At 39.1% G+C, this 18725-nt stretch overlaps 1 protein-coding gene across 1 annotated transcript in view; it reads left to right on the top strand.

Annotated features, from left to right (window-relative positions):
• Positions 1-1482: 1482 nt before the first annotated feature.
• LOC129247005 (voltage-dependent L-type calcium channel subunit beta-2) overlaps positions 1483-18725 on the top strand; it is a 110852-nt gene continuing 93609 nt past the window's right edge. The window contains exons 1-2 of the mRNA XM_054885824.1: positions 1483-1622; positions 8219-8320. Of these exons, the coding sequence (XP_054741799.1) occupies positions 8255-8320 (66 nt within the window). The 5' untranslated portion in view covers positions 1483-1622; positions 8219-8254. The remainder of the gene's footprint in view (positions 1623-8218; positions 8321-18725) is intronic.

Genomic DNA, 18725 nt, shown 5'->3' with positions numbered 1-18725 from the left:
TTAAGTGTGCTCTGCCCAATCCATAAGAAGGGCGATCCTGCAATCTGTGCCAATCACCGCGGGATTAGTCTTCAAATATTGCCTATAAGGTTCTAGCGAGCTTATTGTGTGAAAGGCTGAAGCCCACCGTCAACCAACTGATTGGACCTTATCAGTGTGGCTTTAGACCAGGAAAGTCTACCATCGACCAAATATTTACAATACGCCAAATCTTGGAAAAGACCCACGAAAGGAGAATCGAAGTACGAAGAGGAGCGAATAAAACGCCAGGGGCTACGTTGGCTGGGTCATGTCGTCCGAATGGATACGAACGCTCCGGCTTTGAAAGTATTCGATGCGGTACCAGCTGGTGGTAGTAGAGGAAGAGGAAGGCCTCCTCTGCGTTGGAAAGATCAGGTGGAAAAGGACTTGGCTTCACTTGGTGTGTCCAATTGGCGCCGGTTAGCACGAGAAAGAAACGACTGGCACGCTTTGTTAAACTCGGCCAAAATCGCGTAAGCGGTTATCGCGCCAATTAAGAAGAAGAATTTATTAATTTGTGCATTCAAAAGCCGAAACTCTCTCTGACTGTCTGGTTGCATGTGTCAAACGTGTTAAAGGTGCTAGTCGAATTTCCGCAGTCTTTCCACAGGCAAATTTAACGTAGCTTAGGGTTATCTATGAATTTATTCCCAAAATTGTTCCACAGAAGAAAGAAATATCAAAAATTCTACCCAATCTCAGCCTAATGATGCCTGCAAATGAAACTCTGGTCTTCTAGCTTTGGTTCTTTTCCATTGTTTTATGATCCAAGTATACATATAACAGACTATGTCTTATAATATGGAGTATAGATTTTTTTCATTCATTTAATTTGAGATGTTAAAATTTTTTCTTGAGAATAGTATTTTGATCATCCTATAAATATGATGTCGTTATAGTTAAAATAATTTAACTGTGAGCTTCCCTTATTAAAAATGATTCGAAAGTAGTTCCTACCTTACGTATAATTTTACAATTTTTTATTTTATGATTTTTCAAATGCAAAACACTCTCTTTTTCTTATACGACTTTTATAGCATATAAAATTGCAAGCGCTGTTCTCTCTTGCATCGCTTCCCTTAATAAAATGTTCAGCAAACAGTTCATCTTAGCATTTTTGCAGTAGTGGATGTTAATACTCATAAAATGAATAAGTGTATGTGACATTACGGAATAGATTTTGTAATAGCATAAAAACTAGCATAATAAAATTCACATATAAATAATATTAAGTACCAGTTGTGGAAATTATTTACTAGAACGTCTTATAATACATTTTGCGGCTTTCGATTTAAAAGTGAAATTAAAAATCAAGTGTCACATGTGTGAATAAACATTTTAATACCAAAGTTTTAAACTAATTTGCGTTAACTAATAATTCTACCTGAGCAGTGCTGGTGCTTTTTTATATATAATATGTACATATGTACATATGTTATATATAATATGTACACATATACGTCACAACGACGTACATAAATTATAGCTTCGATGCACTGACCAATTCTTTATGAACAATTCCGAAATAAAAATGTAAAACATTCAGCTACTTTTTGAATCCCCGTCAACATTTACATATACGAGCACATACATATATACAGGTAATATTGATAAGAATAGCATTTCCTCGTGGCTCTGTGAGTCTCATGTGGAATTTGAATTACATACAACATAGCATCGTACACTTTTAAAATCGCTTTGGGTGATGCAAATTCAATGATCCAACATAAAAATAGATTTTATCATACAAAAAATATTGAAAAAAAATAATATTACATATTGATCCTAGTGCACTTAGTATATTACTGCACTAATATAATTGTTTAGCTGTATAGTATTAGTATACTATGCACGCAGGAGCCAGGAGAGCCAAGTATAAACGGAACTAAATCGCTAAGCGGACTTCATCGGATGAAAGTTCGCACTGTAGTTTATGAGATTGTGCATAAGATCGCCTAACGAAGTTTGTCGTGAATGGATTCATTTTTAATTTTACAGCTATCGCCGGTCGACAAATTTAGCTCTCAGTGAAAAATGTAAACAAATATTCTTCCCAAGCGATATTCATCTCTCGCTTGTGATGTGAATATCGTTTTGGTACTGCTGAACTAACTTAACTCCTCACCGTTTTGATCCTGTTTATACTATAACTCTAAAACAGTATTTGGCAATTCACTTCACGAGTGGAGATAGATTGTGTTTGTCATGATATATGTACACATGTATTGTTTTCTTATGCTGAAATAGGAATAAATCCCTCATAATAGTTCCTCTGAATTCGATCACTGGATTGTCAAATGAAAGTCACAAACTAATGGCAACACCACTTGCTTTACTTTATTTAAAACACTTTAATTTACATGTACACGTTCACCTTAAGACTGAATCACTCTATTACTTTTCGTTTATTCGCTTACAAGTTCAACTTCCAACTAAATACCGCATGCGCATGCACCTCTGCTTATATTCATGTGCTTAATAACTATCGTAATTTGTAGATTTGGCAACTCGTATCTTCTGGCAGTTCTGACTCACCATCTGCTGTCTCCATCAAAGCTAAATCAATTTTTTTTTGTTTTAGCATCTCGTTCGCTCGCTATTGTTGTCAATCGGTTCGCGAAGTTTCACCGTTCGGAACACTGCCCTCCGCTTAGGTCTGATCTTCCCGAGAAGACACCAAATCCTTCGATCCAAATGGAATCAATTTCTCCAGATGAACCACTTTGACTTTCCCCTGTCCCACATCCTCTTTCCACCTGAGTTCGTCTTCGGTTGGCTGGGTGGTTCTTCTGGTTGCCGACCTTCAGACTGTTATCAACTTCAACACTTAGTCGAACACATTTGGCAGATGGCGCGACTATCGTCCTCCAATAACTCAATGGCCCTGCTACTCTCTGCATCATCATCATTCTTTGGCTTATCAACTGCTTCAGCATGCTCTTCACAAGTGTTGACTGTACCTATTTCGTCGATGTCTATTGTCCCTTGTAACAAATTGCTGCTATTGCTGCAATTACCGTTGGTTTAATCAACGGTATGCGAAGGCTTTGCTTTTGATCCGTCATCCTTTTGTAAAGTAGACGATTTAACGCTTTCAAATTTGGCGCAAACATTATCCGGATTGAAATTCATATTTGACGGCTTCGGACTCATTTTTATCCACTTTCAGTCAGCTATTATTTCACTGGTGGCTTCCGCGACGTCTGCTTTTTCGGCATTACCAATATTTGCGTTGTCCCCTTCAGTGTTCTTCTTCTCAGATAAGTTTTTTCACATCAATTTCATCCGAAGAACGACGAAGATGAACGACCGTTATTTTATTACTGCTTAGTACCTCATTTGTCTGTCCTCTTCGCTTCCAGTTCTGACATCATATATGTCTTCTCTGCTTCTACAATGTGTTCCTCCTGTATTATAAGATCGCCATCACCATCTGTATTGTCAATAATAACGCCTTGATCCGCTTCTTCTAACATTTCCTTTGTAACGTCTGATTGATATTCAACAGTGCCCGCAGTTCCTTTTTTATGTGTCTGATGGACTTCGTCCTCTTCAGTTTCCCTTTTATAATACTCAAAACTTTGTGGACATTTGTGATATCTGTGCTGACATTGCGTTGACATTTCTGATGCCATTTGCGAACACATTTCTGATATTTCCGATGATAATTGCGATAATACAACTGTCTTCTGCTGGTGATGGTCCTGGAGGCTCTACTATGGTTCATCACTCCTCAGCTTCTAGCTGAAACATATATTCATCTGCATTGACATCTTCTGTCTCCATAGCCTTGCGTAGCCGTAGTTGTCACTCTCCCTTGCTCCCAGTAGTTAACAAACCACGCCGTTCCAACTCTTTCTTAAGCTACTGAACCCTTCAATCAGTTTTACCATTTTCACGATCCTGTTCTTGGGACTTTAATCAACAATCCCACTTCTGATACCAATTGCTAGGAATTTTTTTATGTTAAAATCCAAATAAGTCTCTCACAATAATTCCTCTGAGTTCGATCACTGGATTGTCAAATGAATGTCACAAACTAATGGCAACACCACTTGCTGTACTTTATTTCCAACACTTAACTGCTTTACTTTACATGTACACGTTCGCCTTAAGACTGAATTACTTTATTAATTCTCATTTACTCGCTTACACGCGCAACCTACGATTGATTACCCTATACGCATGCACCTCTGCTTACATATGTATATGTGCTTAACAACTATCGCGATTTTTAGATATGGCAAGTCGTATCTCAAGTCCACCTGGTTTGGTGGGAAGCTCTTCGGAAGGGCTATATATATATATATATATTTGGCGCGTACACCCTTTTTGGGTGTTTGGCCGAGCTCCTCCTCCTATTTGTGGTATGCGTCTTGATGTTGTTCCACAAATGGAGGGACCTACAGTTTCAAGCCGACTCCGAACGGCAGATATTTTTATGAGGAGCTTTTTCATGGCAGAAATACACTCGGAGGTTTGCCATTGCCTGCCGAGGGGCGACCGCTATTAGAAAAATGTTTTTCTTAATTTTGGTGTTTCACCGAGATTCGAACCTACGTTCTCTCTGTGAATTCCGAATGGTAGTCACGCACCAACCCATTCGGCTACGGCGGCCGCCAAGGGCTATAATATCACTAAATTGGAGAGGGTGCAAAGAGCTGCATGTATTGGTATCACCGGAGCATGTAATGCTGCCCTGAATGTCGTTTTGCACTTACTTCCCATTGACTTTTACGTTATTTCCCTCGTTGCTCAAAGTGCAATCAGATTAAAGAAGGTTGGCCTCTGTAGACAATCTCTCAAGGGACATGGTAGCATTTTTGAGTAGTTAACACCATATTTCTGCGAACTTCGGACAGATCTCTCTATCCGCAAACTGGAGTTTGAGGGGCGTCCTAAGGAAATCTTTCCAAATAGATAGGATTGGATCGAAGGGAAAATCTGCACCGAACCTTGTACCCTTGGCTTCACTGACGGCTTCAAGATGGAATGGGGAGTCGGAGCAGGGGTTTTCTCTAAGCCAACCAATTTAACTTTCCACTTAAAATTGTGGATTACTGCTAGTATATTTCAGGCAGAAGTTCTGCAGGCTTGTAAAATGCTTAAGGAACGTGGGAGCAAGGAAAATATTAACTTTTCTCCGATTGACAAGCTGCAATCAAGGCTGTGATGGCGTGATGGTACAGAACCAAACTAGTAAACACTTCAAAAGAGAATATCAAATCTCTTGGGTGTGCAGGTAACATTTCTCTGGTCTGAGAGGGAAATGAAATTACTGATGAGCTTGCCAGGAAGGGGACTGAATTGGTCTCAAAGACCTATTCGATCATCGGCATCCCTTTGACAGTTGTTAAAGGGGAATTGAACAACTTTTTCTCAGGAAAGCGCAGAAAGGATGGAGCTCCATTTCTTTATATGCTATTTCGAAGACCCTTTGGCCCCAGTACAATAGAAAGAGGACTCAGAAAGTCCTAGGGACTCCAAGCCATTCAATTTAGAAACTCGTAGCTGTATTTACCGGTCATTGGACGATCGACACACACGCGGAAAAGCTAGGTTTACTACTTAATCCCCATTCCAGAAGCTGTGGGGACCTTTCAAAGAAGGAGACTATTAAGCACTTTCTCTGTAAATGTCCGGGTTTGGCAGCTAGACGATTAACCCCTTACGATTAAATCTCGAAGAATAGTACGCATGCAAGCAATTAAATTTAGTGTAATTATCATAAAATAAAACTTAAGTATTTTTTTTTTAATCTATTACATAAAAGTAAAAACTATTTCATTTGTAATACAACAGGTTTATTAAGTAATGATAATATTAATATAAATAAAAATAAAGACTTTAAGTAATGATAAAATTAAGATGAAACAAAGAAAATTCTTGATATACACAGAAAACCCCTAACAACATATGTAAACTCAGTAATATAATAATAAAATATTGCTTCTATTTTATGGAAATTAAGTGCAACTAATAATCCTGAAGTGTGTGATACTTTTCGAAGCAATCTGGTAAATGTAAAGCCACTTTACATCGTTTACATTGTCAAATGGGTCTTACTTCGATTTTTGTGTTTGGCGCAAACATTACCCCCTTTTGAAGGATTTTGTTTGTTATTACTTGGAGAAACGCGTTCTGGAAAATGGCCCCAATTCCTAGCCTGTAATCGAAGTGGAGTAATTAATAATAATTGCTTTGCAATATCAAGGCGAAAAGTCGCAAATCGTTGCTTTCTGCCGTGGATTTTGGAATGCAAGACACGAGCATTATAAAGTGCAACATCAATCATATAGAAAAAGATTTTTTTGTATCCTTTCATGAACTTTCGTGTAATAGGAAAACATGCGAACAACTGATCCTGTTTATCCACGCCGTCCATTCCCTTATTATACTCGATGACACACCCTGGTTTTATAACATTCTCTACACTACTGGCTTCGTTATATCTTTTTTTCCTCGTGCTTGTCATATTAACATTAGTATGCTTTGTACTAAGGGTGTAGATATCTTTTCCCAAAAATCATCTTTCAAAACTTCGTCTAATACACATAGGCCATCAGTTTTATTCCCTAGTTTACGTAAAACGCAAGAATTTATACCTGGAACTTCTGTAAACTCAGTTATTTCGGGAATATTGTCTTTATCTTCCCAGATTCATTCGTCCGATAAAGTGCTTGAATCATTATCAACTTCATCATTGTAGCTTCTTAGGCGTTTTTCACGTTTTCTAAATCTGGGACCTACACTACTATCTTCCCTATTTCCATCTCTTTCACTTTCACATGAATTATCACTTACAGTTTCCCATGAATTATCACTTTCACATTCCAATTGTTCTAATGTGTCTTCCTCATATATTTCACAGTTAGAATTATTATTTTCGTATGTATAATAAATTTTGAATTATTTCAGACATTTTTAGGATTGTTTTATACGAATTGGATTTAATAAAATTTTAAAACTTCTTTTCAACTCCGAACAATTACGCTATAGCTAAAGAACTGAAGTAAGCTCGTAAAATATTTCAATTAGAAAAACTAACGGTTTCTTTAAAAAAAACTCTTAAAACCGTTATCTATATTAAGGTAAATTTAGCTAGAATATAAAAAAGACCATGTGCAACAATAATAATATTTTTATTTTTACAAGTTTAAGGAAATTCGTATGATTTTAAACATTAAAATATACTGCGGGCGACGCCCGACAAATTCGAATTTAGTACAGAAAATCTTGACGGGCGAGGCCCGTCATTTCCACTCAAAGGGTTAAGATCACTGGGTGCTCCTTCTGCGACAGCCTTGGACAGTACACCAACCTAAATCCCACCAATCTTCTCCATTATATCCACAGCTCTGGCTGGCTGTAGATATCTGCCTGTTAGAGGTCTCATAATGGTATCAAAACGGCGCTTTAGTTCTGCTTAGCGACTACCTACCTATCTAACGCAATCACGTGTTCTGTACCTACATAAATATCAGTCATTGGAAACAATATTTTAATTTCTTTAGTCTAGTTTTGGCCACCTGACTTTTTAGTTTTTTAATATTTATGTATTTTATACTGATTATGCTTATTTTATTGTATATACGCCTATATGGATGATATAGGCCTACTGGTGAACCGAGTATTCCATATTAATCTCGATAATGGTATTGGAACCGAAAATGTTTAATTTTTGCTTCAAAAATACCCAACTAATGTTTCTTCCGGTGTGACACTGTTAACGAAAGTTATAAAAATGCACATTTTGACAGCGATCTTACGAAAAAAAAAGTTTCGCATCTTGTCATTTGTGGTTGATTTTTTCTGATATCACCAACACAATGTCTGTTTTGCTGTAAACAAATCGCTGTCGAATTCCCTGTTTCGTCAGGAATTCAGCTGATTCCTTCAAAGTCGCTGAGACCCGGTTAACAGTCTGGTGTTGGTCACGCCTCTGTATTCTGTACATCGTGACAGTAACTTTGTTCCAGAATATAATTGAATGGCCTCCGCTCCAGCGACAAGGTGCTTCCGTGATGAAGAATAAAAGATTAAAGAACAATTTTTAAGCGATTAATACTTATCACCAATGTCACCAATAGTCTAGGTTAAAATCACGTAGTACATATTGTAATTAATTTTTTTTTCTTGTGTTAAATTACTTTTTATTACTAACTATTCAATTATAATTACTTTTTATTTTCTTTAGTGTTTAGCCCGTAGAACTGGTTGGTACGCATAAATAATGAAAAGGCTGCGTTTAGGTGGAATGCAGAAATCTTCAAAGCTGCTCCACGATAAATCAAGAAGGGTAAGAAATTTGTCTTATTTTCAGTTTTAAAACGTATAATTTAAATAAACGTATAATAAAACAGAATTTAGTGATTGCCGCTTTATTTTGGAGGATGATTCCATGTGTAGAAATATATATGTTTATTAGAATGTTTTTTCTACATTCTATTCATACGACACAAAAAGAAACAAGTATTTTCCAAACAACAATTAATAAAAATAGAAACTAAGCTTCGGAAATAAAATAAAAGTAACACACCATATACGGTGTGTTAAAAACATAAGGCGAATTTTCAAATTTCGCGGGCTACGATTCGACTTTCGGTTATTATTTTTTTTATGTTGGTACACACCTCTCGAAGATATGTTCACAGTTTTAGAAATATAGCATGTTTAGTTTGTTTGTGAGAGGCATAAATGAGGAAAGTGTTTTGCGTGTTCGACGATTTTTTTCTATGGACTCTTGGCTCTCCGTGCTTCGTTAATGCTTTCTGACCGTCAGTCGCATATGAATTACTATTAAGCCATCCAGAATCCCCAAAACGAAGAGAACGATTTTGAGTGGCAACTCATCATGAGTGCAGAAAATGATATTCTTTTCCACATAACGAAAAATATTTTAAGGGTCGCAATAGAGATTTCCATCACTTAAAATAATTTTTTAGTAACGAATTTATTCAAAAACAAAATGGACGATTAATTTTCCGCCACTTTAATATGCAAAGTACCAGCATGTGACAAAAAAGTATTTCACGACGGTTATGAACAAGATCCATCGTTACAAAATATTGGTTGATGATACTCAAATAACGATTATAATTAACATGAAAACCAGAAGAGTTATTTAAACTATAGAGAGATTATCTCATATTCCGTAATGTATTCTTTGCAACCGACCTCCAAAAGAATGCTCAAAGCAGCTTATGTTTTACGATCGTGTAATCTGTCAAAATATACAGCAGTGGACACTGAAATCCGGACACTAAAAAATCCACAAAATTTTTATTGTATTTTTGAATACCTAAAACCTAGGCGAATATCATCGCCAATATCATGGCATTGCCGTTGCAGATAAAGCGCAACTTGAAAAACAGGATATATGGCACATATGTATGTAGGTATATCATAACTAGTTGGAAGCACAGCAGACATACTTAACGTAACAACTGCAAACATTACCTTGTAAAGCGCTGTCTCCGTCGATTTGCCTTTGAGGTAAGCATGTTGTGCAATTGATATACTAGAGCTCTCCAGCGAGCTTCTAATGTGTATGTCTAAAAGCCGTTAAAATGTTTTTAAAAGGAAGAACGACAGACTAATTGACCTAAAGTCCTTCGCTGATGCATGTCCACTTCTCCCTACCTTTGGTATGAAGATGACTCTAACAAGTTAACAACTATTTGGAATATAACCTAGGTTTAGACACGCTTTGAAAAGTTCTCTTAGAAATGGTAGAATATTATCAAGAGTTTCCTGTAACATCTTGGGAAAAATCTCGTTAGGGCCTGAAGATATTAAAGGTGAAAATGATTTGATTACGCATGCAACCTTCTCTTTTGAGACTATTACATCGGCAAGATACTCATTGCTCCGCCGGATACTCCCAACATCGCTATGGTGATCGATACATCCCGGAGTGGTTATTTCATAAATAAGTATATAATACCTAGGTAAGTTAAGGAAATGTAAAGTTACGAAAAATGCTTGAAAACTAAGAATTATTTTTTAGTTGTTGGAACATATATTGGACTACAGAAACCGAATCAAGAAATACTTCCAACTAATAATTAACTTATAAGATTTGTGATAGCGAATAGAAAATTATTGGAATATATTGAAACATTAGAATCAAAGGATCGTGCTGGAGAGTCTACTTCAAGAAACCAAAATGGAAACAACTGAATTTTAGGTATTCTATATTTCATTTAAAATAATAAATAATAAATTTAAATAGGGAATACCTAATAAAGCTTTCTTTGTACTTAATTGGCGGGCTCCGGTTATCCTCTTGAACCATGGTTCATAACGCTATATAGAAGGCTTGTGGTGAAACCAGTGAAGCCATTCACAGTGAGGCGCATTCCAAAGGTGCATTGTTGAAAGGAGTATCGGCATTTTAAAAGACCTCTGAAGGATATGAGGGTTTGATAAGAGGGGAAGGTAGAACCCTTTTAAATTATCAAAGTTTTCAAATGTGTGTCTTCAGAATAATTGCACTCAATTTATAATCAATTGTAATCCATCAAAAAATGCTTATGAAGTTATGGACATAGATTTACCTGAAGAAAATCAACTTTGTTGATTACAGCTCAAAAGATCAAATAAATCAGGTGCATATATGGAATTAACATATGCATAATTTATATTTTTTTATATGTATATTAAAAACATTAAGGCACATTTCTTTTAAATTAGTAGCATTTCAATCCTTTCTGTTAAAAAAATACACTTAAAACTAGTAATGAATTTCACTTTCCATACCAAATAATGGAAATTGTATCACATTTCAAATGACTCGGAGCCGTGTAACAAAACCTCCTCACTCACTCACACTCTTCTCACTGGCTTGACCCGGGCAGCCTCGTGGGTCGATACCATTCGAAGTGCAAAAGGGTCGACCCCCAACATTGTCCCCGAGGGTGTGGGCGGGAGTCCGCTTCTAATAGGAAGAGAGCCGCAAGCGCTTCCGTTTGATGTGGTAGGCAACGATGGGATGACCAGTAACAGTAAGGGTACCCAAGTCTTCCGGGGGCCTCGATGACGTCTTTTCAGGGGTCCTCTCGCCTAAATCGCAGCTAGGGCAAGGCAGGAACAGTTATCTAAAAAGTATTAACGAATGCTTGGGTCGAACAGGATGATATTGAGTGGTGCAGAGAAAGGCAACGGAGTACCGTCATTGGAATCGGGGTCATGCGGCATTGCGCTCAAGAGAAGTAAGTTTCGCTCGTAAGGAGACCTAAGACTGGAGAAAAATGCCCAAATCGTTTAACAAAGTCGCTAAGTAGGCGGGGTGCGTTATCCTTGGGGTTTTCGACAACGACAAAGAAGACAGCGCCATTTCAAGGGAAGAATAAAATGAAGTGGTTTAAGACGTTTCTGCAGTTTTGTGAAGAAGGGTCTGTGAAAGGATCGGGTGACAATTTAGTAATTTCAAGCTGACGATATGCGCAAATTACCAGTCGTTTTTTAAGTACAGAGCGGCAGTTGCCTTTGTGGGCGAAGCGAGCCATGCTGAAAGTAGTGAGAAAAAGCTGGTCGCTGTGAAAAAAAGGATGTGTCCCAGCATCCGCGTGTCTGTGTCTGGTTCCCTTATGAACATTCACTCCAGAGGACATGGAAAAAGTCCTTCGCTATTATAATCCGAAATTTCCCAGCACACACCTGGTTCAGAGAGAAGTCCGTGACACCTTTTGTCAAGCGCCGGTTCTGGTACATGCATAGCCTCTCGGGTCTAAAGAGGACGAGGAGGTAGTTCTAAATTTCTGAGGCAAAATAAATGAAAATCGGCGTCAACATAGGTACCGCCGGGCTATAGGCCGTAGTTCGTCTACCGTTATGCGATCCCAAAGTTTTATGGCGTTTTGCACAGGTTCTTGCTTCCACAATAGACCATACGCTGTAATCAAGCGGATTCAGATCCGGTGAGTAGGGTGGCCATTCTTGGGAAGTAATGAAAGAGGGAAAATTGACTTTGCACCACTCTTGGGTTGTTTTTGCTCTGTGGGCTGGTGCCGAGTCTTGTTGAAACGTCCACTCATCGTCCAGTGGCTTCTGTAGACCAATTTCTGTCGTTTTGATGATTATGAGCGAGTCCACCGGTAAACAACTTCTTATCCGTAAAGACGATTTTTTCCCAGTCCGTACCTGCGGCCCGAAGTTAGAGCGAGCGACATATTTCGAGTCTTACTTACTTATTTTCCTCCGTGAACAGCTGGCATTTTTGTAGTTTATAAGGCTTAAGTCCAAGTTCTTTTTTTACTGAACTGATTCACTACTGATGCCTGTCTCATGAGCAATTTTCCTCATCGAGACCATAGAATTTCGTTGAACTCTTTCTTTGATAATTTTTCGGTTGTTGGAAGTGTTAACAGTTCATTTTCTTCTCTTCCATGACGGTCACCTTCATTACCAAGCTCCTTAAATCGTTTGATTGCACGAGAAACCAATGAACGTGCAGTTCCAAGCTTCCGTGCTATCTCGCAGTTGCCTGCTCCTAGCTGATGCAGGGCTATAATAGCCGAGCGACAGAACACTCACAACAATCACAAAATAAGAGCATTCGCTAAAAAAATTTTACATTCATCTAATTGCACAGAGAAGTTGTATACAGTTATTTTTTGTTACCCTGTGCAGTGACCTGTCTTTTTCTCGCGGCCTTATTTGTTGGTTAATATTCTCATTAAAATTTTGAACCACCAAATAGTATCATAGAAACAAAACGTGTACGAGGTGTGTTCAAAAAATAAGGTGAAGTTTTCAAATTTCGCGGGCTATGTACATTCTACCTTCGATTATTTTTTTTTTATGTTGGTACACTCGTTTCGAAGATATGTTCACAGTTTTAGCAATACAGCATGTTTAGTTTGTTTGTGAGAGGCATAAATAAGACAAGGGTTTTGCGATTTTCTGCTATCCACTTCTGGCTCTCCTAGAATCTTCTATTGGGACCATTGGGCTTTGCTTTCGATGTCATAACCATATACCCATGATTCGTCACCAGCAATTACCCTTTTAAGCAAATCTGGGACATCGTTGACGTCATTCAACAGTTCCTGAGCGATACTTACGCGACCTTGTTTTTGGTCAGCAAAATTCAGCAATTTTGGAACGAACTTCGCTGCCACACGCTTCATGCCCAAATTTTCCCAAAAGATTGCATGGTATGAGCCAGCCGATATGCTGTCATCCTCAGTAACTTCTCCAATTATTCAATGATTTCCATAACAACTTTCTTCACTTTGTCAACATTTTCATCGGTTGTTAATGTGCTGGGGCGTCCAGAGCTGTGAAAAGCTTGTACCTCATGTAAATATTTTTTTGACTCAGAGTACTCTCACGGTATGCCACTTTCAACATTTCAAATGTTTTTGAGCATTTTTTATACAAAAGTTGATGCAACTTCTTTGATCCATTTTTTTCGATAGCAGAAAATCGCCGAACATGCAAAACACTTGTTTTATTTAATTCATATTTTCGAGACGAGTGTGTCAACATAAAAAAAAATTATAATCGAGAGTCGAATGTACGTAGCCCGCGAATTTTGAAAATTTACCTTATTTTTTGAACACATCTCGTACATGTTATTGACGGTGTACAGAATGCCTAAATGAAACCCGCTACTTTTTTTTCGCCGGACGCCCATTCAAGCCTTGTTCACACTACAACGAGTAACATGAGCGACAGCTGTGCAGAGTTTTTCGTATACCATCAACACAATCTGAGTTTTTTCATAAACAAACCACGGTCATGACCCCCGTAAGGTCAGCCAAATAGCTAATTATTTCGAATTCGCTGACAGCCGGTTAAAAGTTTGAGACTGGCTGCACGTTCTGAATCCTTTCGCCGTGTCGTAAGAGCACGTCTATAAATAAACCAAAGGAAGGGAATAACTTGTTTGTGAAGAAGAAGAGTAGGCGAGAACAATGGAAACAATCAAACACAAGAATTTATATGCACACTTACATACTTTCTTGCCAGGCGTTTTCCGCATAAAAACGCAAAAAACTGCATTTGGAGCCTTTATATTCATTTGTGGTTTAACAATTTAACACGCGGCTTGACGTTTGTACTAGTTTGCTTAGTTCTAATCTCACAAATCACAATATTACCCAGCCATTAACTGAATTTTCACACACATGTAATTTCTCCTCCTTTTGTTTGTTTTGTATTGCGAAGGGTGCTGACGTCAGAGTTAAGTAACTGGGTTTTTATAGCTATATCTCTAGTACTCAATTCGCCTTGCAATCTTGTATTCTATAATTCTTGATATTTCGTCATTCTTATATATTGTTGCTGCTCTAGCGAACTCACCCTCTATAAATTCGTCTTGTGTGGATTCTTTCATCAGACTTTCAAGTGCCGATACCCAAAAAGGCTTGGAATAAATGGTATCGATACTTTTACTTGGATTGCTGCGAAAGTATCGATTATATTTACTAGTATTTAATTGTATCGGAACGTTCCTATTCGTATTGAAGTTTTCGCAGGATTTCATGTCTATGTATAGTTAATAAATTCTAATTATAATTGTTTTAAATTAAGTGATATGTGTAATTTTTTTAATCTGTGTTGAAAAGAGCCGTTATAGCGTTTTCAGTAATTAAGTGAATAAATAACGCAGTGGACAGTTTTATGTTTCAAAAAAGGCATGTTTCGACTCCAAATATAATATAAGAAAAAAATCATATACATGTGCATATGGATTGCTTTCTATAAGTATTGCGTATATTTATTGTTATATATATATATGTATATGCATATACAAAGGCCGTTTTTACATTTATAGGGACTTGATTCACTGTTTTACCTTGGGACTATCGCGGGGTGCTATATCCTTTTTATTCAGACTATTTCTCTGAACCCAACTTCGTCAATAAATTTTATTATAAATTCAACTATTTTCCATCAAGCCGTTTCTGTTCCCGATTAGTCATTTTATTCGCCTAGTAGTGTTTAGTTAATGGTTATCTCACAGGTTGAGGTGTGGATTTTACTGGCCTTTTATGACAGGCATCCGTTACCTTAGGCTGATTCTAAACCCTTGACCCTCTGGACGAAGTCAACTCTTGTTGTTATTAGAAGATCAGTATAGACAGCTTGATTTGATCCTCTTATATTTGCTTTCTGAACAAGAAAATTAAGAAATTACAAAAAATTTCCCTTTATTTAGAATTAAATTATTTGTTGTGCTATTATCACTACTTCCAAATTTAAATCAAATACTCGTACATCGGATGTAATATGTGTTGACTTTAGGGTGTAAGTAATGAATACGCACCGTTTCTCCAGAAAAAAAAGCTGGACATTTTATATTAATGATAAGTATAAGTGATAGGGGGTAAGTTTTTTCCCATATTCTAAAAGTGAAAACTTCACTCTCCGGAAAAGTGCAACCGGACACCTTAAAAACATATAATATATGATTGAAAAATTTTCGCATACGGGCCGTAAAGTAGATACTTACCAGTGATACTAAATTCCAATTTTCAGAATAGTTCTTTAATAATAACTTTCGATTCATAGAAGAAATTGAATCCACTACAATATCCTGAACGCCAAAGTAACGTGCTCGATTCTAACTAGAAATTGAATCTACTACAATATCCTGAACGCCAAAGTAACGCGGGTTGTTGTTAGAGCTCTATAATTTGCCCAGCCAGTGTAGTGTAAATCACCGTCTAACAGTAGACCCAGGAAACTTGCTCTTTCGACAGGTTGGGTCCAGAGGCTGAGAGGTGTTAAAAGAGAGTTATCGGCCGACAAAAATCCCCTTGGTTGGCGGGCTTTCCAGGTTTCAGTAGTGATTTACACTTCTCAGGAATTACGAGAGTGGCAGTAGACATATTAAAAACCCTTGTGAGGTACTCTACTCCCAATGGACCCAGCTTCTTCAACATCAGCATGCTTAGTCGGTCAGGGCGGATAGCTTTCGATAATTTCATTCTACCTAGCGACATACACCGACTCATTCATGAACAGAGGCAAACCAAGTTACTTCGTGAATGGTCGTATTACAAATATCATTATTCCAACATCAATCCTAAACGTTCAAAACCTGCCTATCCAACATCGGTACCCACCAACCACATTACCCCATACGCACGACTCCGTATTGGGCACACCATAATCACCAGCGTACACCTATTACAGGGTAATACACCCCACCTGCCCCTTCTGCCAAGTAACAGTCAGTGTACATCACCTACTGGTATCCTGCCCAGAACTTGCTTCTCAAAGGCATCAACACTTCAGCAACACAGATCCTCTTCTACTTCTAAAAGAAGCCACTGAAGAAAACATTAAAAATATTTACAAATTTCTGAAGGACACCGACCTACTCCGTCGTATCTGAATCAACATATAGTACATCACCAGACAGCCGAAAGCCTCTGCTGCTAGCGTTGCGTTTGCTTAGTTTACTTTTAATTTTATTATCATATAAGCTTTAAAAAATAAAATAAAAAAAATAAATAAATTTCATTTTGATGATGGCCTATGGACTTCATCACTGGAGAAAGCCAGCGGCCCACTCTTGATCGGAAGTTTGAGCAGCCGTCTGGTGCAGAATGAATTGCAGCATTTTGTTTTTGTTTGTTAACAGTAATAGTAGCCCCGCCAGTGGAGGGCAGATTACCGGTCGTCTTCGTCTAGCTAATCTAAAGCTAGGCCCAGGGAACATGCTGTTTCGACGGGTTGGGTCCAGAGGGAGAGGGGTGTAAGATGAATCGGTTTTAGGGGGCATGTGAAGAGGTGGTTAGTATCGTGCGGGGTGCCTTCGCATGCCGGACATATGTTTGGTATGTTGGGGACTATTCTGGATAAGTAGGAGTTTAACCTGCTACAATATCCAGAACGTAATTGTGCCAGTGTTACACGTGCCTCACGAGGAAGCTGGAGCTCTTCATCTGCTATAGGTGGTGGTTGGACTCCGATTATGGCATTCACAGGACGGGAGCTTAAGAAGGTGGTGAATGTCGTTTATTGACTGTCTAAACACTGTCAGGTCCAGTAGATTGCGGTCAGTTTTGTCCTGGATTTCGTCGGCGTAATTTAAGAGGTGTCTCCTGACGTGCCTGGGAGGCGGCTAGGGCTCAAGCAGGTGCCTACAGAGGTGAAACCTGTGGTTACATCCCAGCAGGAACTACTTGCTGAGCAGTTTCTTATGATCCATTACTGGGAGCATTTGTGCCTCGTTGTGAAGGTGTTGAACCAAGGACATCAGGAGGCAACCGGTCGCTGTCCGAATGGCAGTATTTTGGCATGTCTGTAGCTTTATCCACTGCGTGTTACTAGTTCCAGGCGACCAGACAGGCGCAGCATAGTTCAGAACCGGCCGACCAATTGCCTTTAATGTCGATAGCAACAGTTGTTTTTCTTTGCCCCAAGTGCTGCCGGCAAGCGATTTGATTTCCTTGTTACGATTTTGGACTTCAGTGTCAATTGCGGTTGTGTGCGCTGAGAAGGAGAGCAAACTGTCTAAGGTTACACCCAAAATTTTGGGGTTGTTTACCGTCGGAATTGGTGTGTCGTCGACTTTTACCTTAAGGGACAGCTTGACCTCCTTTGTCCAAGTGGTGGAGAGATTCGCAGCATTCCCCGTATGTAAGTATGGGGAAGGTTTATGCTACTATAACAACAACAACAACCAGGGAGGCTCCCTCTGGTGGCTTTGGGAGTTTCGAGATGTAGAAGTTAAAAAGCAAGGGTGAAAGGACACAACCCTGCAGAACTACTTGCTTTATTTTCCTGTTTTGATATTTGGTCTCGAAATAGCACCGACGAATGAGGAACACTCAGGTAGCTCGCGGTCCACCTCTTCAGCCCGGACGGGAGTGTCGTCTGTAAAATGTCATGTTGTTGTTGTTGTTGTAGCAGTATCTTCGCCCTGTCAGTGTAGTGTAAATTACCGGTCGTCTTCGTCAAGCTCATCTAACGGTAGGCCCAGGAAACTAGCAGTTTCGACGGGTTGGGTCCAGAGGGAGAGAGGTGTTAGATGAGTAGGTTTGATGGGGCATGTGAAGAGGTGGTTAGTGTCGTGCGGGGTACCTTCACATGCAGGACATATGTTTAGTATGTCGGGGTCGATTCTGGATAGGTAGGAGTTTAACCTGCTACAATATCCAGAACGTAGTTGTGCCAAGATTACGCGGGACTCTCGAGGAAGCTGGAGCTCTTCGTCTGCGATAGGTGGTGGTTGGACTCCGATAACGGCATTCGGGGGTCGGGAGCTTAGGAAGGTGGTAAGTGTCTCCCGATGAATGTCGTTAATAGCCTGTCTGTATACTGTCTGATCCTGGAGAGGTCTGTCCGTTTTGTCCTGGATCTCGTCCACGTAATTGAGGAAGTGTCTCCTGATGTGCCTGGGAGGTGGTTCAGGCTCGAGCAGGTGTCTGCATGGGTGAGGCCTACGGTGACACCCAAGCAGAAACTGCTTGCCGAGCATTTTGTTATGCTCCTTAACCGGGAGCATGTGCGCCTCGTCATGTAGGTGGTGAATAGGGGACATCAGGAGACATCCTGTCGCGGTCCTGATGGCAGTATTCTGGCAGGTCTGAAGCTTCGTCCACTGCGTATCACTGGTTCCAGGCGACCAGACAGGCGCGGCATAGTTCAGAACCGGTCGGCCTATTGCTTTGAAAGTCGACAGCAACATTTCTTTGTCTTTGCCCCAAGTGCTGCCGGCAAGCGACTTGAGGACCTTGTTG

This window comes from Anastrepha obliqua, chromosome 5, assembly GCF_027943255.1.
Source record: "Anastrepha obliqua isolate idAnaObli1 chromosome 5, idAnaObli1_1.0, whole genome shotgun sequence".
NCBI classification, from domain to species: Eukaryota; Metazoa; Arthropoda; class Insecta; order Diptera; family Tephritidae; genus Anastrepha; species Anastrepha obliqua.
Note: the sequence above shows the minus strand (reverse complement) of the source record. Positions and strands in the feature narration are given on the sequence as shown.